Raw genomic sequence first — 25,339 nt, 5'->3', positions numbered from 1 at the left:
AATGATAAAACACATCTTAAATTGGCTCTGTGTGTGCTCAGGTTTGTTAAGTTCGGGAATTTAAGCTAAGAATAGGCAAGTTGAGGTACCCAATAATATCAGAATCCTAGTCTATCAGTGGATTGTTGGCACAGGACACACCTCTTCCCTTTAAAGTGTATGCTGAGCTCCCTCAGCAGCCATCTGAGTACTGCACTGGTGTTTTCCACTGCCCCCCCAGACATGACTATTTGTCCATCAGCTCTGAGTCAGATTTGGCCTATGAACCACAGCTGACTGCAAGCTCAGGAAGGTGCCCAAATGGATCCCCAGCACTGGGCATTGCTTCAGGCCTACCTACAGATGAGAAAACAGTCTGACTTCCCAAATCTAACAGGTGACAAGAGTACCCAGAAGCAGCCCTTGCCAGTTCCACCAAACCTGTGACTCCTGGTAAAAGAGTCCAAGAGTCCTGTGAGCTAATCACTTACCAACAGCTCACTTTATCCTGTCCCACTGCGCCTGCTGTGAAAATAAATCATTTTACCTGATATAGGACAAGTACAACATTGCAACAATTCTGTGCCATTTCTGAAAACTGGAGCAAGGACACTAAACACCCATGCTTCTCACACTCAGTCTGTCAACTCACAGAACAGCACAATCCTGAACAGTAGATCTTTCATTTGCTCCCACAGATTTTATTCTCTGGAGGAAAAAACCCTTTGAAAACTGACACACAGGGCAAGGCAGTTGAGGCTTTACTAGAAAAAAATATCAGGACTAAAGTCCATGAACAAAGTTGTCTCATAAAGCATATATAAATATGCCTTAAATAACTTTTTCCCAGTCCCACTAAAAAGCAAGTTGCTGTAGATGAAGTTTTCATACCTTGGCAGAAGTCACAGCGCTTTGCCCAGAGGCTCTAAAGCACTGCCACAAACCACCAGCAGGTGTCAAAACAGGATAAAATTTTGCCAGCTGCCTTGCCTGGGGAAGCAGTCCATGGTCCCATGAGCAGTCCATGTGCTGGATTCACTCCATTCAGTTAAAGCACTGCCAGAATGAGCTGACCTTTCCTACAGGAGAAATCAAATCCATTTCTAATGGGCATTCTGCTGGACGAAAAGCATGGACCTTCAACAGCCACCTCAGAAATAGTTCAAAAGCAAACACGTGCAGCAGGTGACGAGAGTTCATCTCAGAGACAACCACTCTGAGTTGGGGTTATGTGCCAGGTTACACCACACGGGAAGGGGACAGACTTTACCCCAGTCACTGGATATCATCACAGGTGTCCAGCCATGAGAACACTTCCATGGCCAGTACTGAGGTTACATGACCACCTCCAGGTGCTCCGGGTCTTGGGCAGCAAATGTTAGACCATTCCAAGAACCATCTTCTCTTTCTTCTTCCTCTTCCTCTTTTTTTCCTCAAAACGGTCAGTAGCATCAGCAAAAAATGTCACCTCATCCTTGGCCTCAATCTCCCTCTTCAGGTACTGGAGCCCTGCCATATTGAATCCCAGTACATCCTGTGGAGAAAGATCAGAAACACTTTTTGGGGCACATCTCAACCTTGTTAGGGGGCAGAGGGTCCTGCACTGGACACCCTCTGCTAAGAAATGATGAAAGCAAGACATGAAATAAAGCAACATTATTTAAAGTAAACTTCAGCTAAGTAGGTGAACAGTAGGTCCTGCACTCTTAACAGAGCAGCTGTGATCCACTGGTATTTTGTGAAAGACAAGTTGCTGGCAGGCAACTGAAGCTGCCTCTGGGAAGACTCACAGTTTGTGTTATTGGCAAGATTGGTAGCCCATAGAAAAGCCCATGAGAAATGAGTTTCTTTACCTCCTACATGTTTAGAAACCAGCAAGCCAAACCCCAAATACAGACACGAAAGAAAACCAAAGGTAAATGAGAGAGGGAGCATGATGAGCACAGGCTCCTCACTGGGTAGTCTCATGTCAGGAAGAACATAATGAGAAGGCTGCCTTTAGGCTGAAACCTCCATCCAACTTTCTCACTGGATACCCACAGACAACACACACTCTCAGACATTGGCCCATCCTGTTATTCCAGAACAGGAAGGCTGCAACACCTACCCGTGTCTCACTGACTCTGGAGATTGTGGTTTTCTTCAGATTTTCTATCACTGTCACCAGCATGTGGTTGCTTGTGATCTGCCCGAAGTGTATCCTGGAAACAAAGCAGACAGTGATGTATTGCAGCATTGTTCTTAGAAACATCAGAAAGCCCCTCTCCCAAGTCTCTGTATGTTCTGGACATAGAATTTTTCTTAAATTGGGCCTCCCCAGACCAGCCTTATATAACAGATATGGGCAGATTTATCTGGAAAGCTTTTATCTGAAGCTTCTCTTTACCACAACAGTAGTTCACAGGCAAGGTCTCCCTGAGACACCCTTGGAGGACATGGGCTCTACAGTGACACTGTGCCAGTCAACAGTGCCATTTCAGCCTGGATGCAGACTCTGTCATACCAATAAGATTCTGGGGACCAGGACCAGCCAACCCATCTGGGCATGCTGACACTGCACCCAAGCAACACACTCCCACCCACCATCTTATGCACTCTGCAGTGATTCCTTACCTCCTGCAAAGACCATGTCTTTATTCCCAAGGATGCTTCCCAAGAGCTTCAGACCCAGAGACAAATGAAAAAACCCAATTTCTCCCCACACTCTTACACTACAGGCATTCAAACAATGTCATCTTTGCTGTCCCAAAGCACTGACTCACAGCACAGGAGCAAACAGCACCTCTGTGTTCATGTATCTGGCACAAAGTGAGTTTGTGACACACAGCAGCACAAGGGGGACCAGACCAACTGGCTGTTCCACTACTGACCTGAGTCCTGTTGGAACTTCCTTGGGTCCAGATTCTGGACAGCAACAGCAGCTAAGCCACGCTTAGCAGATAAAAAACTCACTTGAGCAGGAAGAGGAGAGCTCGGCACACGAGTTCAATGTCTGAGCCCAGGTGAATATATTCATTGAAGAGTCTGAGCAGGTCAGGGACATAGGAGAAGGGCAGCACAAGGAGAGACTCTTCCAGCTCACTGAGGAGAAAGTAAAGAGGCAGAGTCTCAGACACTACACTGACACAGATGAGCAGAAAACACTTTTGTATACATAGGTTCTGGTACAAAAACTGTGCTAAACATTCCTCACTGCTGGTCTGTGACTGCCCACAAAGCAGAGTGCATCGGCACAGACTATAGCCCAGGCCAGCAGACATATTTCTGGCACAGGGAGCAAGCACACAAACTTCCCTCCTCAGCACCCCCAAGCTGCTGTTCACACACATGTGCAAACATATACACAGGCTCCATTCAGCACCCCCCATGGAAGAAACAATATTCACTGCCTAATTCCATGCATGCTCCAAAAGACACTTCCAGGAACACTAATTTCCCAGCTCCCCAGCACTGCCCGTACCCAGCACAAGAGATCATTCCAGGACCCCAGCCAGTCCTGGGCCCAAAAATCCAATACTTAGCCAAAAACCTGTATGGCAATAAGGCTCCTGGGACTCACCTTGACTTGACCTTCTTGAAAACTTCTAGCACATACGCAGAGGGCTGTAACAGAGGAAAGATACCAGCTCTGCATATTGAGAAACATACCAGGACAAACATGTGCCTCAAGGTCCATGCCACCCAGTTTAAAACATGCAGTCGTGTCTTATGAGATAGGCTAAGCAAGCTGAATATAAGAAAGAGGAAACCCCTTCAGCTGCAATCAGCTGACAGTGTGAGAGGTTCTCCCTCCACAAAACATGAGCACAGCCTTCTCAGAATACTCTAAAATGGTGAAGAATAATGTAAAAAGTCTAATTTATATCCAACCAGCTAAGTCATCTCCTATTGTGATCAATGAATCTTGTAAAAACTGAATAAAAAGCTTGGTGAGACAGGCAAATTACAAATAAAAAACCTCATGCAAACTCATCTCCTAAATACTTAATTCCTGCTCCTCCTGTTTATTTGCTGAAAGTTTTGGCAGATGCAGAACAGAGCAGAGCTGGGAACTGGCAAAGAAAAGTGCCTGAGTAGTAAATCACAGGTTTTCATCCACTTCTGTTCAGTCCATTCATCTTATAATTAAATACACCTATAATCATGGAAGAAGGGACAGAAGGGCTCTTTTAAGGTGATTAGAGGTGGTTAGAAGGGTAAATACAAAAAGAGTGTAGGAGTATATATGGGAATAAACCAGGAAAACTCAAAACTAACCAGAGTAGTGTACATATTTTTTGTCAAATTCATTTATGACTATTCTGTATAGTCATAAATTCTCAAGAGTTTATCAAAACTAGTTGTGCACTAGTATGGCACTAATGGGTACAGTCACCAGCTCTAGCATGCAACACCTGGACATTAAAATACCATATACAGAATTTTCTCAATGTCAGTTCTTTAGGATCAGAATCAGTACAGAATCAGTAACTGCTGAAATAAATCTGGACAGCTACAACACAGCCCTGCCTTGCTCAGAGTTGCTTCTCTGGGGTTGAAGCTGCACAGGCAGTCATTTAGGGTCAGGGAGCCTTCATGCACTTCCAGATCCTGCTTCATGAGCCAAGAAAATACAGTAGGTATGCTGGGACAAGCAGAGTCTCCCAAGAAAGAGGATAAGTGACTGTCAGTGCATGAAGGGTTTTTCTTCAAGGTCTGACATACCAAGTTCTCACCATGGTCACATAACAGGACATGTCATAACTTGCATCCATATTTTTACTCAGCAGCCTAGCACTTGGACTAGCACATTCTTCCAGGACTTTGGAAATGGGTTCAAATTCCCTTCTTTGTACAGTGAGATTCGAACACCACCCACCTCCAAAGAAATTGCTAACTACTAAGCCCTAAGATTTTATTCACCCCAGCTCCATCTATTCAACTTGCAATTAAACATGCCTGTACTTGCAGAGGGAGGGAATGGTTCTGGCTAAGAGCTCACAGATATCATGTGGTTCTCAGTGACACATTCCAGTAGGTGCTCAGCTATTTTGTGTAAGATAGCACAACTGTTCCAAACTATACCATAGCATGGCAACTGCACCCTCCTGGCAGCAGGAGGGTGTGCTCTTAGGCACAGGGAAGGTTTGAAGTAGCTTTCCCATATTTTGGAGAATACTGTAAACCACAAGCTCATTGTAAGGTACTTGAGAAGTACCACCACAAAAACCCCAAACTGTGTTCCCTTTGCGCCAGCAAAAGTCCTGTTTTCATTTCAAGTTGTAGTAAGTAGTCCTCCTCCCCAACAGCAAACCCCCCCTCCAGTTCAGCCATCAAATCAACGAGGTTAGAATGGCCCACCACCTGTGGCCTTAGCATTCCACTTACTGTGATATTTCCATAGGCATGGAGGATGGGATTGACAGGAAAGGGAACCTGGAGACACAGAATGATCTAGAATGAGGCAGGCGTGTGTGTAAAAATGTGTATTCCCAGAGAAAACTTTAAGCCACAGTAGAAGAGAGGTTTTACCAAATGTCTTCCTGCACTTCCCACACCCCCAGACTCCCCAGAACATCACTGAAAGCCTCGTTTGCAGCCAGAAGACAATCTCATTATCAAATATGCATGATGTATCAATTTTCTTCCACTTCTTGTCACTTTTCCCACTTTTATAACAGCCCCTTATTTTGCAAGGAGTGTGAAAGTGAAGGCAAAGAATAGGCTTTAGGATGAATTTGCAGCAGCATGCTCTCCCAGGGACAAACCTTTCATCCTACTATGGCTTTAAACATAAATATTGTTGGAAAGAATACACCACTAACTGTGCCCCAGGACACAGTGTCGTGTTGATCTCCAAAAGATTTCAGCACATCTTTTCTATGCCCAGCTGTCCTCATTTTAACTGTACACTGAGCCTTTACACCCAGATGACAGAGCTGGAAGAATACACCCACAGACCTTGGGACTGGTACATTCCTCAGTCTTTTACCTCTTTTCCTGCAGCTTTACATATAGCCTTGTGCTCTGTCAGTTTTGCCATCTCTTCTCTGTACAGCTCAATAGCCTCCATGATCCGCTCGGCCTGTGCAGCACAAGAACATCAGTGACACCAGACAAGCCAAAGCAAAGCTCAAGTCCCACTGCACAAAAAGAGGGGGGGGGAAGCAGAGGGGCCAACACAGAGCACCACAGGACATCTTCACCACTACTCTGAGCACATCAATCATGTCCTGAAGATGTCAAACACAATTCACACTCCACCCACTGCCCTAGGTGCTCTCTGCTGAAGCTTCAATCCTTGCCTTGACGTTGAACTGTACCCCCAAGAAGCAGTACCCCTTGGAGGCATGAGGCAGGGTCAGGCCATTTTGAGTATTCAGATTAAGGATTTTCACTGTATTTACAAGTTGAAAATCTGTGGCCATGAAATAACACACACCACACCTTCCAAGTACACCTCCCACCTCAGGCACTGCAACTTAATTCCACCTGCAACAGATGTCTAACAGGACTGGGCAGCACTTCAAGGGGAGAACCTGATATCTAGAGAACTTCCCAGCTGTCTTGTGCTTGTTTGGGCTGGAGATCCCAAAAGGCAAGAGCAACCCCATCTGTCCCATACATGACAGAGAAATCTGCAGCCTGAATACCTACAGGAATCTTATACCTCATTCACTGGAGATCTCAGGAGGAGGCACTTTCTGCTGGGTGTGTCTTCAGAGTCAGACCCCTCCCTGTTAGCCATGGAGTAGGACAGGCTGCTCTTCCAGGAGAGGCAGTTTTGTCCTCATGTGACAGCACAGACTACTCCCCTTCAAACTGACGCTCCAACCCCATGACAGCCCCATTTCCTTTGAGAGATTGATAAGGCAGAAAGCAGTGCTGAAAGGACCAACACAATCTTACCGCTTTGATGGTTTCAATTGTCTTCTTTCCTGCCAGCCCTGTCTCTCCTTGTGTTTCTCCAGCCACCTACAAAATACAGAGTTTTGCAACTCTCTGCTCCTGCAGCTGACACACGTTGGCACCTCCTGCATCTTTACCCCAGTCCATACTAAGGAAAACTGCTCATTTATCTGGGGGAAGACAGGATTCCTCAGGAACAGAGGAACCATGTGAACACTGAGCTCTGGGAAGCAAAAAACTACAGCTCTTGTTCTGCCAACAGAGACTGAGTGACCCCATCAGTGTCAAAACCCTCAGCAACACAACCCAAGCATCTGAGCAAGAGGGTTCAAGCTTTCCCACCCCCCTGCACCACATGGATCTGGAAGCTGCTGTCAGAAGGCATCCCAGCCTCAGTACAGAGCTGGTGTGGACCTGAACCAGAGAGATAGGAAAGGGAACAGCACAGTAAAGTTCCAGCATCCACAGCTACTGAGCAGCAGTTTGGGAAGCTACACACTCCTCGAGTTCTCTGTATGAAGTACCACAGCCAACTCCATCATGGGGTAACCACAGCTTCAGCAGCACACTGTTCTCCTCAAAGCAAGAAAATTATGAGCCCTCTCTGACACCCCTCCCATGTCTCTTACAGAAATAGTTATTCCAGGCTCTGTACAGTCAGATGGACACAGACAGACACTGCAACTCACCACAGGCTGCTCCTCCTTTGCCACACTCTCTTCGTACTCAGCTTCTCGTTGCTACAGTGGATGAGAACACAACACATTAACACAGATCAGCAGGCAGCAAGCAGGGTTACAAGTCTTGTCCAGACTGGGTAAGCAAGGGACTCTGCAGCTTCATGCAGCCCATTGCAGAACCAGGACAAATCAGCAGAGATCAATGATGCCAGACTAAAATGCCCACCTGACCCTGGTCCCAACCCCATGGAGAACTCTGCAATCTTCCAGACAGAAGGAAATCAAGGTCTCTGCTCTGGATGCAGGAGCAGCCTGCAGACAGCCCACCAAGCTAAGACAGTGACAACAGCACCAGAGGCTCCACCTGGCACACAGCACCTAAGAAACAAGCCTGGTGAAATTCTAGGGTTGTCCTAGCCTGTAGGACGAAAAAGCCTCCTGCATGGCACCTCTCAAGATGAATAGGGCCCCATCAGTGTGTAATTCACTACTGATGTATTCATGCCCACCTTGTTACTCAAGCTTCACCCAAAACACAGTTTTCTGGCATCTGGAAAAAGAAAAGTGTCTGTGTCTCCTTTTGGCACCATCATTCCTAGCACAACAACTACTGGACATCAAGATGCTGCTGATGGGTCACCTCGGCTGTCTACAGAGAGGGTGGGACTCTTCCCCCACTGATTTAAGGAAAGACAGACCCAGACTTTTCTGAGGGATACGCAAAAAAGACCAGAGTCCCATATTGTTCCAAAGAAATTTCCAATTGGATACATGAAACAAATGCATCTGCCAAACCCAAGGGTGGTTCAGCACTGGGACAGGTGCTCAGTTAGGCTGGATATCCTCCTTCCTTGGAGATGCTCATGTATCAAAGAAAAGTCTCTAAGCAGACTGATACAGCTTTAAGGTTATCCTGCAGCAAGCAACGAGGCTGCCCAGGGAGGTGGTGGATTCTCCATTCCTGGAGGTTTTTAAGAAGAGACTGATGTGGCACTCAGTGCCATGGTCTGGTAACCGTGGTGGCAGTGGATCAAGGGTTGGACTTGATGATCTCAGAGGTCCTTTGCAACCTGGATGAATCTGTGTGATTCTGGGTTAGACTAGAGACTCCCCCACTTTCCTTCCTATTGAAGTCCTTTAGTCTGTGATTCCTCACAATACATGCCCGAATGGAGTGTAGGGGGCTAATTCCAGCACCTCTGAGCTCTGGGGTCTGCTACCAAGATAGAACAGAGCTCTCATGGTTGGAAACAGGGAAGCCAAGACAAACTGCATTTAACAGGAGTCATCTGCTGAACTGTCTCCAAAGCACACTAGAGTTGAAAGGAGCACAGGAGAACAAGAGAAGGCCAATGACAGGAGTCAACAGACCTGTAGAAAACCACAGCTATAGAAGAAAGTGGAGAAAGCAAGAGAGAAGCAAAGCAGACAGCAAGTTAGCCAGTCACCTGCAACACAGTACAGACAGGCAAGCACCTGCTACATCTGTAGTGCTGTCTCCAAACAACTGACAGCTACCATCACATCATGGAAAAGCTGTCAGTCAGCCCTGGGCACCTTAACACCAGGCTGCAGTTATACTCAGGAGAAAGTCTACCAAGTGTGGAGCCAGACTTGTCTACAATGAAAAATGAGAAATTTGCCTGCTGGAGAGAAAACAGGTCTGGAAGTTGTTTGGGAGGAAGGATGTGACTCTCACCATCTCCCTTTCCTCTTCCAAAACAAGTGGCTCCCTTGTCCTTTCCCAGAGGCGCAGAGACTTGTCATGAGATGCTGACACCACGTAGTCTCCATTGGGACTGAGTGCCAAACACCATACCTCCTGGTGATGTCCCTGCACAGTAGACAGAAGAGGTAACTCATGAACCCCACCCAGCTCCCAGCCCCCAAGGGAAACGCTGCTCATGTAGGAATAATGCTTCTTTTTAAGAGTCTCCAAAACTTCCTACCTCCAGCGTCTGGATGTGCTCAAATTTATCTGCATCCCACTGTTTAATTTTGCTGTCCTTCCCAGCTGTGAAGAAGAGATGGGATTTTGCCACAAACTGCAGATACATCACACTGTAAAGGGAAAAGGCTCAAATTTACCCATCTGGAGAAGACTCTAGACATCCCCCCACTCTATGCTGGACAACAGGGTTATTGATGGATCACAACCTCTAGGGAGATAAAACAGCCCACAGCCCAGAGATGCTGTGGGATTTGACTGACCTGTCATCATGAGCAAAGAGAGAGCGGTGACAGTCCCCAAAATCCAAGCCCCAAATCTTCACATTCCTGTCAGCAGAGCCAGTTGCAATTAGAGTCCCATCCTATAGAGTGATGAAGAGAGGAGGGTATGGGCAGCTGTCCCAGGAGGAACTGCTGCTGAACCAGTGAATAAGCAGTGCTGAGTAGACAAATACCTGGCTCCTGCCCTCCTGATCCCTCCACCTCCTTTCACCAGGGTGGCCCACACCTTTGGTACTGACACAGCCCACTGACAGGACCCTGACTCTTTTCTGAACCTCTGCAGGCGTTTAAGACCTTAGATACATCTTGGCTTTTTTGGCTTCCAACCACTGACACTCCAGAGCAAGATACAGCCCAAGAATGAACAGATATCAAGAGGCTGCTCCACCTCAGCACCTGCTTTCTGCTCCAATTAACAAAGAATTCAGGCTCATCTCACAGAGTAACTTTAGCAGAAAGCAGGCTGTATCTCTTAAGAGAGGTGGAAGGAACCACCTCAGCATTTTGATTTTCACTTGCTCACAAAATGCCCTGGCCAGTGCTGTGATGACCACTACCCTATGACCCCTCCCAGCAAACAAAGACCTCCAGGATAAGGAGGGGTTTGCTGTATTACATCAAGAAATTGCTAAGTCAGAAGCAAGCAGGTAACAAAAAAGCATTATCCTAGAGGTCTTGCTGTTGGCAGAGGTTCTTGCTCTCATACATATCACCACGACACACCACCTAACACACAGCCCCAGGGGTACTTACAGAGCAGATGTCCATACACAGCACTGGCAGCTTGTGTCCATACAGAGAAAGGAAGAACTGAAGCAGAGGAAAAATGTCTCAGTTAAGATATGCTGAGTAGAGATGTGCAAAAATCTCAAGCTCCAAGGTACTTCTGCTCTTTCTGGGGACTTCTGTCTTTCTAGCATTTCCTCACTTTGATTCTTGCCCTGAAAACTGCCAGAGCAGAACCACGATGGCAGAACTGAGAGGAGGGTGGAAGTGCCCAAACAAGCTAAATCTGGTGCTAACCACTACCACCTATGGAGTTTCTCTCTGTTTTTCTTTCCCTGTCATTGCTGGTCTGTTTTTTGTCATCCCCTAACATTCACATGCTAATACACAACTCACAAAACCATCACACACTGCTCACCAGGAAGATTCTACTCCCCCAGGCTTTGCCTCTGCTATTATTTATGGAATGCCATGTGTGACCTTACAGTGCCACACAACTCTAGAGTACCATCATGTCTGCAGGGTTTAGAGTGAACCTTGCCACCTGCAGGTTCACAACACTTTCCAGATGGAAAGTGAATCTTCTCCCCAGTGTGGCCCAGCCATGGTTCTGTTAGGCTTGCTCATCAACAGGCACCTGAAGTGGGATGCATGGTATCTCCTTGATTCTTACTGGTGTCCCACAATAAACAGACACCTCCTGCATACTCCTGATCTTTCAGGCTACAGTGACACCACCCTCTGCACAGCCTCACAGCCCATTTAGTCATGCACCTTCAGAGTGTCAGTATAGAAAATCTTAACAGTGCAGTCCAGTAAGGAGACAGCCAGCAGCTTCTGGTTGGGGCTGTACCTCACGCAGAGAACATCTTCATCCAGCTGCAAAACACGCACATGCTTCATGGAGAGCCTGGCAGCAAAGTGAGGAAAAAAAAAAAAAAAGATTGTTATCCTAAACAAACAAACTGGGAAGAGGTATGAATACAACTCCTATATTGCACCCTGGGAAAGCAATTCTAACATGTAGGATCTCATTCCTCATAATGCCTTGAACAAGACAGGACTGTAAATAAGCAAGGCATTGCAGGTTGATGAAATTCACTGCTAAATTTACTGCTTAATGATCTGGGGGCCCACCCTGTGATTAGAAGCAAAAGTGACACACACACAAGGGATGAGAATGTGGCAAGTTCCCTTCCCCAGCTAAAGCTCAGACCTTCAAAGAGTAGTGCTGACCTGACACTCTTCCACATTGTGTCCCACATACATGTCATGATTACTTCTTAAAGTGCACAGCAAAGGCCAAAGCATCCATTAACAACAATGGATACTACAGATGAACGTAGTCTAGAAAGTTTTCTCACCTTTTCTGAACACTGCTCTCATCCTTCACAAGCTCAAACTCCCAGAACTTGACGCATTTATCAGCACCTCCTGTCACAAAGCCACGCTGCAGGGGAAAACAAAAAAATTACTGTGAAACCAGTTTTTCTATAACCCAGAGAAATTCCACACAAGGAATTGTCAGACCATGGGTTGGTTTTTGAAGTGTCCCACATTCCTACAGTATTCATGATTATGTGGACACCACTAGGAGCACCTGGTCTGTTTGAAGCATGCATTCACTACCTTTTGGCTGCGCAACAACAATTGCAAAAGCTCTGCCAGAGAAGTCTAAGACAAAGTTTTCAAATGTAAATCAAGACACGAGCTGAAACTTCAGGACCAAAAGCAGTCATCTCAGCTGTAGGTAATGATGTGCTTGTGTTCTGTGGGCAAGCTGATGCTCTCACTGTTACTGGATCACACACACCTCACCACCACTACACAAGCACACTCCTAAAGGAAGGACAGTTAAGCATTACTCTTTTACATTAAGAACAGAGGCAAAACTTGTCCCATATGTTTTAATCTGTAGGGTGAATGAATCTCAGGAAGTAAAAAACACTCCAGTTTCTAGTGCAACATGACAACATAAGAAAAATAAGAAACATATACACAACAAACAGAAAGTGGAAATTGACAGAAACCAGTATGAAACTGAACTGTGGTAATAGAGAAAAACTGACACAAGGAGTAAAAGGCACAAATAGATTTCAACAGCCAGGGTGGGTAGGCTGTGTGACTGCGTAAGTGTAAAATGGGAACATCAACAAAATATAATCTTCTCAGCAGTATTGACCTATTTCTAGAGGGAAGTATGAGAACTATTAAATAGCAATGCTCAGTAAACATGGGTTCAGTAAATATTTCTCATCTGTTGTGCTCAGGGGAATGCAACATACCACAAACCCATTACAAGACAGTGATGAAAAAATGCTCCAAATGCTTACATGGCTTTCCAAAAGCAGCTACCCACATCGAACATTTGCAGATAAATGGGTTATATCCCCCCAAATCCAAGACTTTTATAGAGCAGAAATAGGTACTCCCTAAGTTGTCAACATCCATTCTCAGAAACACTGAGGCAGGTTGAGGAAGAAGCAAATTTAACACTGTAATTCAGACACAGTAAACAGGCAGAGAAGGTAACTGACAGCATGGTCAACAAGAAGTAACATTGATTACAGTTTCCATGAAACTAAAAGTAAACCACATACAGGGAAAAAAGCCTGTAGCAGGACGAATCTTTCTTCAGGGATCGGTGCCTCAAGGTCTGAGTAGGTGTAGCAGTATAGACTTTGAGAGTTGTGCTCTAAGTCTATCACTCACGTAGTGGAACTAGCAAGATCGGACTGTGGCTCGATGAGCTACCAGCCTCTCTTGTGACTAGCCCAAGAGTGAGCTACTCGGTGGGTGTGAGCCTCACCTTTTATTGGCCCCCTGGTCTTGCACATGCTCAATAGGGGGCCTGCCCTGATTGGGCACAGGTGGATTTGATACCGGCTCACACCCACTTCTCGGTAATCAGAGGCGTCTGATTGTTTTGTTCCACTACAAAAGCCTATGGAAAATTAATTTGATGGGCATGGATCCTCTTCCTTAAGATTAAAGCTGTTGTTTAGAACAGTTGGCTTTATGCGTTAAAATATTTGCATTAAAAAACTAGGATAATAAAGTTCAATAGAGTACATCCTCCCTGGATTAAAGGCCAGCTAAGAGGTTCCAAAGCTTGATGTAAAATTAGAGATACTTGGTAACTCAACACTATGGCACTTAGATTTTATAGATTACTAGGAAAATAAACAGGTAAATGTGTCTATAAAATTTCAGATCTGCTCAATCTATCTGCAAAAAAAAGGATGCCTACACAGAACCAAAACATTAATTTTTAAGTTAGGAAGCAAGAATCTAAGCTCCACCTATATGCCTTCTGCAAAGCAGTGTCCCAAAATGGGCTTTGAGGAACACAGTTGATTATTATCTGAATAATTTGCAGTTCTCACTGCAGAGCTATTGCCAGAAGAGCTACTTAAGTGCTTGGATGGGTTGAAAAATCACTGCTGCATAATTCCTATCACACAGTGCACCCAGATCCTGGGACCACCAGTCAGAAAAAAAAAGACTCTCAGTAAATTTAGAAGTACCACATGAACAATTAAGAGCCTGAAGAATAGATCCTGCAGGGACAGTGTAATGGCCAGCAGATAGGGAGGGTGATGTGGTCACTCAAGAAGAGTGCTACACAAAGCAAAAACATCATTATGATCACGAGATCTTTAAGCAAGCAGACAAGCAGCAAATTCAACAAGGAGGATTGTAGCAAGACGAATCTTTCTTCAGGGATCAGTGCCTCAAGGTCTGAGTAGGTGTAGCAGTATAGACTTGAGAGTTGTGCTCTCAGTCTATCACTTATGTAGTGGAACTAGCAAGATCGGACCGTGGCTCGATGAGCTACCAGCCTCTCTTGTGACTAGCCCAAGAGTGAGCTACTCGGTGGGTGTGAGCCTCACCTTTTATTGGCCCCCTGGCCTTGCACATGCTCAATAGGGGGCCTGTCCTGATTGGGCACAGGTGGATTTGATACCGGCTCACACCCACTTCTCGGTAATCAGAGGCGTCTGATTGCTTTGTTCCACTACAGAGGATAATCAGCCACAGCAGCAGGTTATGAGGGGCAGAAGCTCTCATAACAGATGGAACACATCCACAAGGTCTTTACTGCTGCACACACAAATAAACACAAGGGAAGTCCAAGTGTTTTCAACCATGCAGAAGCCAGATGAGGTGATGGGGATGGCCCCATCCAGCCCAAAGACTCACTGCCATATGCCACACAACTTCCTAGATTATTCATCAAGCTCTGTATGTATCCACAGTTAAAGCTCTTAGATGCTACTAACTGCATCCTCTAGCTCCCAGGATAAGGGGTTCTCATGCTCCCATCAGTAGTACAAACACAGCACTCCAAACAGAAGCTACAGGAAAAGATGTTCAGCAGATGATGCTTAGAAGGGTGGCTGAGTTACCTGGTCTGGTGAAAGTGCAATGGACCACACTGCCCCATCATGAGCACTGACTGTCTCCATCAAACTTCCAGAAGCCAGGTCAAACAGTTGCAGCTTCCCTGTCTGTGGAGACACATCACAGAGAACTTATCAGCCCATCTACTGTCACGACACATGATAACTCCTAGCAGAAAAGCACTCCTGCCACGCATCCTCTGAGCAGTCAGCTTCATTAGATGGCTGTTGCATACAGATGGCCAAACTCCTGTTCTCCATCAGGCACTTCCCACAGCTCTCTCAAGCCATCCAGTTCAAGCCACAGGAACTACACAGAGTTTGGGAACAGAGAGGAACCTGACCGGCAGAGAGGTTTTTACAGCTGAAACAGAGTGCTACAGATGAGAAGACACAGTGCATCAATTTTCTGTAAAGCTGCCTTAGTGGCATTTTCAGAACATTTTCAGACCTGGGCAGCCTGAAGCACAGAAAGGACCCTATTTACCTTGGTGCCAACAATGACCTGACGGTCTCCTGGGACAAAGAGCGAGCAGAGCGCGTACTCACAGTCCATCGTTCGGATGCACTGCAGGGTGGATCTGTGGGGAAAGGCAGAGCCCAAACCCTCTTATCACACACAGAATCTGACCCACTAAGTGAGACACATATCACAGTAGTCTCTGTCCACAACCAACTGGTCAGCTGGGGCCAGAAGATACACCGCCCCCATCCTATGACCCAAATGCTATCCAGTATTACTGCTAAGAGTATTTTTCATCAAAACATGCAGTTACGTAGTTCACCATTACAATTTATTGATGTTCCAAGCAAGGACAAAGCTCCTGTTTCCCAACAGCAATTACTGTCATCCAGGACAGGAGGGGAATACAAGACAGCACACTCAAAGGAAACAGAGCTTGGAATCGGCACCACTCAGGAAACACTGGGGCAACATTCCAGAGCAAAACAGCTGCCTACTCAGTCTAACACCAGATCCTTCAGAGAAGATGCCAAGAAAGCCATGTTCCCTAAAGAATAGGGAGTAGCTAGTTTAGGATAACAGCACCTGTTAGTAAAAAAGACCCCAACAAAAAAATACAATCTATATTAGACTGCTACATACAGCCTTTGTGTTTACAGGTTAGTCTTTGCACCCCCGCCATAAACTTAGGCTCAGTACTGTTTTACAGCCTCAAACTCCATGAGTTTATCATGCTGTTCTAGCTCTAGTGCTGCTCAGTTTCCATAACAAAGAAAGTCAAATAGCTTTCTATTCATTTCCTTTACTTCACTTAGCATTTTATATTTCTCCATCATACCCTCTTATCACTGCTCCTCTGAACACAGCATCCCTTGAGTTCTGGCAGACTGACACACATAGACACAACTGGACTGTAGTACCTGTTCCAAATCTTTACAGACTCTGCAGCTGCTGAGAGAATGGCAATGTTGTCAGAGCTAAAAGCCAATGTCCTGACATCACTACGGTGGCCTCCAATGGTTATCCTGGATGCACGGACAGCCTGTGGGGCTTGTGCTGACAGGTTCAGGTTGTACGTCTCAATTACGTTGTTCTGGAGCAGCAGTACAATCTTCAGCTCTCCTTTTGGAGAGAGAATCGAGTCAAATGACCTGTTTGATTAGACAAAATCACAGCTGTACAAAGGGGCAACAACTTGAAAATGCAGGAAATGGTCAAATATCAAGAACATCTGAGAAAGATGATATTAGATGGAGGGATCCCAAAGCCAAGAGCACACTAAGCCGCAGAGGTGTGCACATAGGGGACCACTTGTGGAAGAGCTGTGAATGGACTGGAGATCATAGAATTGTTCAGTTTGAAAAAAACCTGCAAGATCATCCTGTCCAACCTTTAACCTAACTCTACTAACCTAGCTCTTTACCCCACTGCTGAACCAAATCCCTAAGCACTGCATCTATATAATTTTTATTACATATTTTACTGCTTGGGGGATATTTTACATATTTTACATTTGGGGATGGTGACTCTACCACCTCTGTGGTCAGCCCATTCCAGTGCTTGATAATCATGGTGAGCCCCTCCCCAGCTCCAAGATTAGCAGATGTTAAGGGAAATTCTTCCAACTTTCCCTGTACTGAGCTGTGCAGAGCTGTCCACAAGCAGCTGCATTACCACAGCTCAGCCTCCACAACAGGCTTTCCACTCACTTGATTTTAGAAGAAGCTTTGATGCTAGTGACCCGGTGAATCTCCTCCTGCAAGCTCAGCTCCACAATTCTTTCACGTTCCTCTTCAGAGTTCTGTCTAGAAATGTCAGATCATGCAGGAGAGTCAAATAACCCAGCTATGCCAAAACAAACTAACACACAGAGAGTAACACACAAAAAAACACAGCCTGCTGAAAAAAACCCTCTCTTTTCCAAAAGTGATGACTACATTTCAGAACAGGGTGACACAATGAAGTTCATGCTGGTATATAGATTAATAAAGTGATAAACTAAAAAAAGGCAACCTCCTCTGGAGCCAAAGCACTTGAACAAGTCATGTTAGAAAGATGGAGACAAAACAGACAACAAAAGGTGTTTCAGTGGGAAATCAGCTTTTGCTCATCTGCTACCACTCATTTAAAGACCTCAGTCATTGCCAAAATGCATCTCCAGATTTATGTGCTCTGTGCCTGAGTTTCTACCCTGGAGCCAGACCAGGATATTGAGGCACTCAGCACAAAATAAACATTAATAAAGCTCTCACCTGTATCTGTGCCTGCTAGGCAGCAGAATAGTAGATGAGGTATCAGAGTCACTCTGACTTTTCAGGTGAAACTCTCATTTCTGTGTATCCTATCAAGACTTTTATTTGATGCAGTAAGCATTGTAAATATGAATGACAGACAGAAGTGAGCAGCTCAGAAAAATTCATTTTATGCCTATTTCTTTGCATACACTAGCTTTTTTTGCAAGGGGATGACTCAGAAACAAAGGCATTTTCTTGGTCCCTGGAAGCAGAGAAATGTTGCTTTAGACAAGCACCAAGGATGCACAGCAACAGTGCCCCCAAAATAAAACAGCCAGCCCCAACAGAGCTTGGAGTTCAACCACTGTGCCATACTGCTGAAGGGGGTTTCTAACATGGCTCTAGACACAGACAGCATCTATATACATCCAAGACTGCTTACTTGTTTTTTTTCTTTGCTTTCTTCATTTTCTTTTCCAATTTCTTTTGGATTTCCTCTTTGGAAAGGACAGAGAACACTTCCAGAACAGCATCTGTTCCCTAGAGATGAGCAAGTAAAGTCACAGGCACACAAATCCCTGGCTGGCCCTTAGAGAAATAACCCAGGGTCTCAAACAGTCTCCTATACAGTTCAATAGCAGAGCACCTCCACACTACTTACATGGCAGGCCAAAATCTTGCCTGTTTGGTCAGTGGCAAGAGTAACTACCCGGTCTCTCCCTTCCCGCATGATGGATCCAACTTTGCTGCACTTTAAAAGGCGCTGCAGGGAAAGAAGGAAAAGAACTTTGGTCTGAGAGGTCAAGCAATCTCAAATAAACTCAGAAACCTACTGGCAAGGGACATCAAGAGGAGAAAAAGGGGAAATGAATCTGCAGGGGCCCAGCAGAACAGCTAGCAAGCATAATCTAGGGACAAAAGCATTTGTGTGAGCTATGACTTTATTACATTCTGTTGCATCTTAGCTGGAAATATTAATGGACAGTCTCAGTGGAAAAATAACTTAGTGTTATTGGAAAACCAGTCATTTAAGAGACAGAGCTACAAAGATAGCACAGCTGAGTTCATCTGTCAGAAGAGGCAAAGAAGGCAAGAACAGACTCCTAACTTGATGACTGAAGGGAAAGAAATCCACTGGAGAGAAAGTTGGAAAAGTATTAAACAAAGTCAGGTATCTATCATAACTACAAGCATCCCAAAATCTGAGGAGAACCCCAGAAAGTTCCACTGGATAGTCAGATTCAATCAAGTCTCCAACAGCAGCACAAGATTTTGGTATAGTGCAACTCAGACCACTCAGCTTCTGCTACTGACCTGCAAAGCTGAACATCATCACTGAACTCAGCAGTGGCCAACAAGCTATTATTCTATTCTTGTGTTGTTTGACGAAAAAGTTTTGTTAGCATAGGGTCAAATTTTAACTATTTGCTAGTCCTCCCCAAACAGAAGGCAAAGAAAAAGCTTTCAGTGGAGAGTAACGTGTATATATTTCAACCTATGTACTCTGGATGTTTCACAGGCAGCTAAAGCAGCAACATGCTAGAAATCAAGACAAGAATTACCACATTTTCCCTAACAAGGTAATTATGACACTCAGGGTATAAACCCAATACACAGACGCAATGCACAAGAGACTTTAAAACTTCTGCTGCCTCTGCAAAGCAGTACCATGCAGATGTGTTCAGATACCCCATCACACAGAAAGCATGCAAAACTGAGCTTACTTCCTCAGGATGCTCATCCAACTCTAGCATCTCATCCTCTTCAGTGTTTTCTTCTGTTCCAGGTGAAGACCCTTTGCTTTTCTTGGATTCTGGTTCATCAGGGTCTTTTCCCTGTTCATGGACAAAAAAAGAAAAAAAAAAAACCAACCTAAAGAGTACTATAAGGCACCAAGAGCTAAGGTGTTCTGGTGTCTGTTTCACACTTCATTTTCCTAGAGGAACATGTGTTCTGTGAAATGCAATTAAGTGGCCTACAGCATGCCTGTAGTCACCAAACACTACATGTCCTCCCCTGCTTATCATCCACCCACATGACTGTCTTCTCTAGATGCAAGCCAGAAGGCAGGAAGACCTGACACATTCCATAAATCTTGTTCTGGAAATGCTCACAGCTTCTACATGTAAGCCAGAGGGCAGGAAGATCTGACGTGCTCTGGAAATCTTGTTCTGGAGTACCCACAGCTTCACTTAAAAGCTCAAAATACAGAAAAAAACCAGCAAAATCTATCCCAAGAGCAGCTTCTGGCCCCTCAGACAGCAAAGACATTGCTTTGGCTCCGATTCCCAGAACATTCTGGTTGCAGTCCCATCTTTGCCCAAAGCCAAGGAATCTGGCAAGACCGTGAGAGACTACAGAGGGAATATCTTACCTCCTGGATGTAAGTAATATCCCAGACTCGCAGCTCACTGTCAGCACTCCCAGTGACCAGACGTTTCTCTTCAGATATTAAAACCATCCCCCAAACCTGTACAGAGGCACAATGTGAGGAATTGGTTTATGGCTCCTTTAATTATCACAACAGCAGAGCATCTTCAATTTATTTATTTAAATTGCAATCAAGAAAAGACCGGATCTAGCCAGGACCTCCTCTGGGGACATCTTGTATTGGAATTGCCACCTACTGCATGTTGGTGGTCTTGTAAAGTTTGGAAGTTTCTCACCTGCTCATCCCTAAAATGTTACTGACAAGCAAAACACATCACACTGTCAGCTTACAACTCCTGTGTTTCCCTGATAGCAGGGAAAGCACAAAATGAGCCATTACATGTAATCCAAAGCCCCTCCACCCCAACAGCTCCCTACATATCCACTTTACCTCAGTACGGTGTCCAACCAGAGTTTTGAAGCAGTGCTGGGTGTCCAGATCCCACCATTTCACCAACGTATCTTTGCCACTGGAACAAAGAACAAAAATTCAGGACACACGGAAAGATTTAGAAAAGTCATAGAAACAAAACAAAACAAAAAAAATCTACAGCATGCCACAACACGCCACAACATACCACACAGCAGCTGCTCGAACACTGAATTTTGCAAGATACACAAGAATAAAGTAAAGCAGTACAAAGGTATTGCAAAAAGGTTTACAGCACATCACTGAAAACTGCTTCCTTCTCCTTTAAGGCCCCGTGTCACACAGCATGAGAACAATATTCTTTAACTTAGGGTGGGAACAATAAGCACAAACTGCTGATCAATTCTAAAGCTACCTCTAAACCCTCCCTCCACATTCTCAACCCTGTGGACAAAACATGCCATGAGAAAAGTAGATGCCTTTACTCTGAGCAGTGACCTGGAGCTGCTAATCCTAACAGGCAGTTAGTTTCAGTCCTTCAAAGCTCCTGAAACACTGGATCTCCTTGAATACACATTTCTGATTATATTATGCTACCTCAGAACTACAAGAGCATCCAAAAAAAAATAATTTGAACACTTATACAGATTATTTAGGTACACCCTACAACAAGTAATACATCCTTTATTTTGGTAAGTTTGTTAGAGCCTATTTTCCTTGATAAGTTTCAACTAAACCAAAATATAAAACTTGTTCCATTGCTATGATCAAGATTTTTTTTAAAAATAGCTATTGATACCCATTGTTAGTCCATCTCCTTTGTTACACAGGATCCTAAAGTACTTGTAAATTTGACATGAAAATATCACTAAAAATTCTTTATTCAAAGGACTGCAATTAGCTGCTTAGGCCGAAAAAAGAAACTAACATATGGAAGCAAAACTTTGCATCTCCAGAAAAACAAAGTAACACCTGGACTCTGTTAATTTAACAGAAAAAAAAAAAAAGAAAGAGGAATTCCTTGTCTTAATGTAGCTCCTGAGAGAATTAAGAGAGAATTAAGCATTTTTAAAGCTGACCTTGCAAAGACTTGAAATTGCATTAAGAAACAGGCATAATCTACCAAACCAATGAAATATTTTTTTCCATTTGACACAAAAAAAACAAAAAGAAACTTCTTCTAACTCTACACCAAGCTGATTGCATGTATTTTTCTGTTAAGCTATTAGATGCATTAATAAAGATTACTGACTGATATTTGAGTATCTTCCCTCAACTGTTTATTATTAAAGGGATACTGTCAACTAGCCCTTCATGCTGAATAGCTAAAAAACAACTAAAAAAAACCCCCATCAACTTTGAATTAATTCTTACAATTACAGCTTACTAGGAAACAATTTTTCTGTCACACTGATATGTGAAGTACACATACAAAAGTCTGCTTAATTCCTTAAGATATACAGTAAAACCAGTTATATACATAATGAACATACTATCACTAATTCTTGTTACATTAATTCTATGTTGCTATATTTACCAGCAAGCGAGGCTTGTCCAAACCCTATTTCTCAGGACAGCCATTCCAGTTCCACTTACCACCCTTGGATTCAGACATCAGACTTGTCAGATACATGGATGGGACAAAATCATACTCTAAAATGCTCATGGGTCTGAGACATGAGTTGAGAGGAAAACACAAATGGCTGTAGCACCGGGGATGACTAAATTGCAAGTAAAACCATGGCTACTCTCCTGATGGACCTTACACTTAGTCTGGCTCACCTGGTGACCAACAGGTTCTTCTCCTTCAAGAACAGGACTTGAGTGACAGCATCCTTGTGTCCTCTCAGCCGGTACAAACCACTCTCATTGATGACATCCCACACAATGACATCTGTATCCTGGAACAGACAGAAGATGTCCAAGAGACTGGCACTTGTCTCTGCAAAATGCCTACCTCTTCTCTGCCTTCTGCTATTCCTGACCTCACAAGTTTCCACACTTTTAGTTAACAGCTCCACACACCTTCCCTGCAGCTTCTGCTGCTCTCCCAGTCCTGGGCTCCCCAACTCCATCACTGTCTTGTAGTCCTAACTCATCTCACTGCCACCCTCTGGCCATAGGCAGAGGCCATATAACTCAGTTAAAATACAAACCTCAGATAAAATACCAAACATTCTGGTGCAGGTCAGCCTTCTCCATGGAGCATCTCTATGAAAGGGCTATCCTCCAGATATGTAACCCTCACCTTTGAGCCAGATACCAGCCGGCCACCCAGATGGTCATACTGCAGGGCTGTTACTGCAGTCTTGTGTCCATTGAAAGTGATGTTTGCTTCTCCACTTAGGAGGCTGAAGACACGGATTGATCCATCTTCATACCCCACAGCCAAGTGCAACCCATCTGGAGAGGGACAGAGGCAACTGACCTCCTGCTTCAGACCCTTAAGGATAAGAACCTGCAATTTTCAGGAGACAAAACACAATTATCAACATGAATAATGTTGATAAATGGCGTATCAGAACAGATACTGACACAGCAGAAAAAACATATTCTACTGAACTTCAAACTAAGCATTTCTGCCACTTCAGAAGTTTGTTTTTGTGGGTTTTTTTGGCTTCCTGCGTTGAATACTGTATTATTAACCCCATTTTGCAGGGCAGAGAACAGCTAGAAATGATTTCTTAATCAAACAGGAAACAGATGCAGAATGAGGCTGGGAACACAGAAGTCCAAATTTCTGACAGTAAAATCTGAAAGCTGCCTGATGACTCATTATCTCTCACTTGGCCTTTCTCCTGTGAAGGGCAGAGTTGCCTGAGAATGATAAAAACCTCTCCAAAACATACTGGCAGTCACCACTCCAGGTGACTCCAGGTAAAGCAAATCCTGAATTCATTTTGCAGTGGACAGTAGCACTTACAATCATTTCCAAATCTCATGTCAGAAAAGATGACGGGCAACAAATCTGGTGAAGGCTCACAAGTCCTGTGAGACTGCTTAGTCTGGAGAAAAGGAGGCTGAGGGCAGACCTGAATGCTCAGTAAAACTACCTGAAAGGAGGCGGTATGGACAGGGGTGTTGGTATCTTTTCCCAGGTAAAAACTGACAGGACAAGGTGAAATGGCCATATGTTGTGCCAGGGAAGGTTTACATTGGATATTAGGAAAAATTCCTTCACCAAAAGGGTTTTCAGGCACTTTAGGGAACTGGTTATTACCATTCCTGGAGATATTCAAAAGACATGTAGACGTGGTGCTTAGGAACATGGTTTAGTAGTGGACTTGGCAGGGCTGGGTTAACAGTTGGACTTCACCAAATCACAGAATGTCAGGTTGGAAGGGACCTCAAGGATCATCTGGTCCAACCCTTCTAATTTTATTGTTTTCATGAGATGTCTCAGCACCCTGTCAAACTAAGACTTAAAACTTTCTGAAGTGGGGGAATTCACCACTTCCCCTGGGAGACAACTCCAATGTCTGACTGTTCTCATAGAGAAAAATTTTCCTCTTGTATTCAAATGGAATCTCCCCAGGAGCAACTTGTGCCATTGCCCTTTGTCTTGCCCATGTGATTCCTTGTAAATAGAGAATCTTCATCTTCTTTGTAGCTGCCCTTTAAGTACAGGAACACTGTAATAAGGTCTCCCCTAAGTCTGCTCTTCTCAAGGATGAACAGACCCAGTCTTCTCAGCCTCTCCTCACATGGCAGCTGCTCTAGTCCTCTGATCATCTTCATGGCTCTTCTCTGGACCCTCTCCAGCCTGTCTGCAACCTTTTTGTACACTGGGGACAAAACTGTATGCAATATTCTGGGTGTGGTCTGACAAGTGCCAAATAGAGTAGGATGGTGACTTCTTTGTCTCTGTTGGTGATGCCCTTGCTGATGCAGCCCAGCGTCCTGTGGCTTTCTTTACTGCTGCAGCATGCTCTTTGCTCATGCTGAGCTTGTTGTCCACCAAGACCCCCAGGTCCCTTTCCACAAAGCTGTTCCCTAGCCAAACAAAACCCAGTCTGAACTGCACTCTGGGGTTACGTGTTCCCAGGTGCAAGACCTTGCATTTTTCTATGCTGAACTTCATAAAGTCCCTATTAGCCCAAGAGTCAATGATCTTAAAGGCCTTTTCCAATTAGAATTATTCTATGACTCTATGTAGCAAAGCCCTCAAAGCTACAGCTCACTAACCCCCTTACGGGACACAACTTTCACGAGGGAAGCCCCGTTGCACAGCCAAAAACAAACTCCACAACCTCCCAGCTTCATCCCAGAACCTTCGCACCGTGCTGCTCCTTGGCGGGCTCACAGGGCACAGCCTGCCCCTCACCGATGCAGCAATCCCTCCTCCCTAACCGAGGGACAACAGAAAAACCTCCAAGGAACCGCTGGTGAGACTCAACCAAGGTACACACCAAGAGCTGCTGACTCGACACCACACACGAACCTACAGCAAAGGCCGAAGCAGCTGCGGAGGCTCCACAAGGCCCATAAAGCACCGTACCCTTACCCTTCACTCCCCCCCGGCCTTCATCAGCCGCCACCGCCGACCCGGGGAGGGCCCCGCTCTCTCTCACCTTCTCTCCTTTCCGCGTATCCCACACGAAGACGTGTTCGCAGGCCGGCACAGCCACGCAGCGGCCGCGGTCGCCGCGAAACGCCACGAAGGCCGCGTTGCCCCTAGCGCTGCCCACCAGCCCGAAGAGGGCGGCGGGACCGTACCGCAGGTACTGCCGGGTGAGGCCCATGGCGGGCGGCGGGGGAACCGGGGCCGAAAAGGGGGTTGGGGAAAGAGGAACGGGAAGGGCAACGGGAAGGGGAGCGGCACCAACGGGGGCGACGGCGCTGAGGTGACCGTCCGCACGTGCCGCGAGACAGGAAGTAACGGGAGGAGAGACGATTGTCCCGGCGGAAGTGACGCGCTGAAGCCGGTGTCCGGG

The 25,339-nt window shown here is 45.2% G+C and overlaps 1 protein-coding gene across 1 annotated transcript; it reads right to left on the bottom strand.

Annotated features, from left to right (window-relative positions):
• Nucleotides 1-646: 646 nt before the first annotated feature.
• WDR3 (WD repeat domain 3) lies at nt 647-25,339 on the bottom strand. Its single transcript, XM_030451309.1, has 26 exons — nt 24,977-25,339; nt 22,654-22,863; nt 22,188-22,306; nt 20,427-20,505; nt 19,980-20,075; nt 19,330-19,440; nt 18,267-18,368; nt 18,048-18,145; nt 17,081-17,176; nt 16,292-16,522; nt 15,396-15,489; nt 14,915-15,016; nt 11,870-11,955; nt 11,280-11,415; nt 10,533-10,589; nt 9,759-9,859; nt 9,497-9,608; nt 9,247-9,381; nt 7,557-7,607; nt 6,868-6,933; nt 5,951-6,043; nt 5,347-5,394; nt 3,539-3,582; nt 2,932-3,060; nt 2,087-2,180; nt 647-1,513 (listed from the first exon to the last, which is right to left on the bottom strand). The coding sequence occupies exons 1-26, from the start codon at nt 25,145-25,147 to the stop codon at nt 1,358-1,360; spliced, it is 2,817 nt and encodes a 938-aa protein (XP_030307169.1). The 5' UTR covers nt 25,148-25,339; the 3' UTR covers nt 647-1,357.

Source organism: Calypte anna, chromosome 1 (assembly GCF_003957555.1).
Source record: "Calypte anna isolate BGI_N300 chromosome 1, bCalAnn1_v1.p, whole genome shotgun sequence".
NCBI lineage: Eukaryota > Metazoa > Chordata > Aves > Apodiformes > Trochilidae > Calypte > Calypte anna.
Note: the sequence above shows the minus strand (reverse complement) of the source record. Positions and strands in the feature narration are given on the sequence as shown.

What these genes read in the sequence shown, in the direction of transcription:
- WDR3 (XM_030451309.1), bottom strand. Translation starts at nt 25,147, where the DNA reads ATGGGCCTCACCCGGCAGTACCTGCGGTACGGTCCCGCCGCCCTCTTC. An exon ending in TGGTTGGACACCGTACTGAG is followed by an intron (nt 20,076 to 20,426) that starts GTAAAGTGGATA and finishes GCCTCTGTACAG; the next exon opens with GTTTGGGGGATGGTTTTAAT. An exon ending in AGGTCATTGTTGGCACCAAG is followed by an intron (nt 15,017 to 15,395) that starts GTAAATAGGGTC and finishes GTGTCTCCACAG; the next exon opens with ACAGGGAAGCTGCAACTGTT.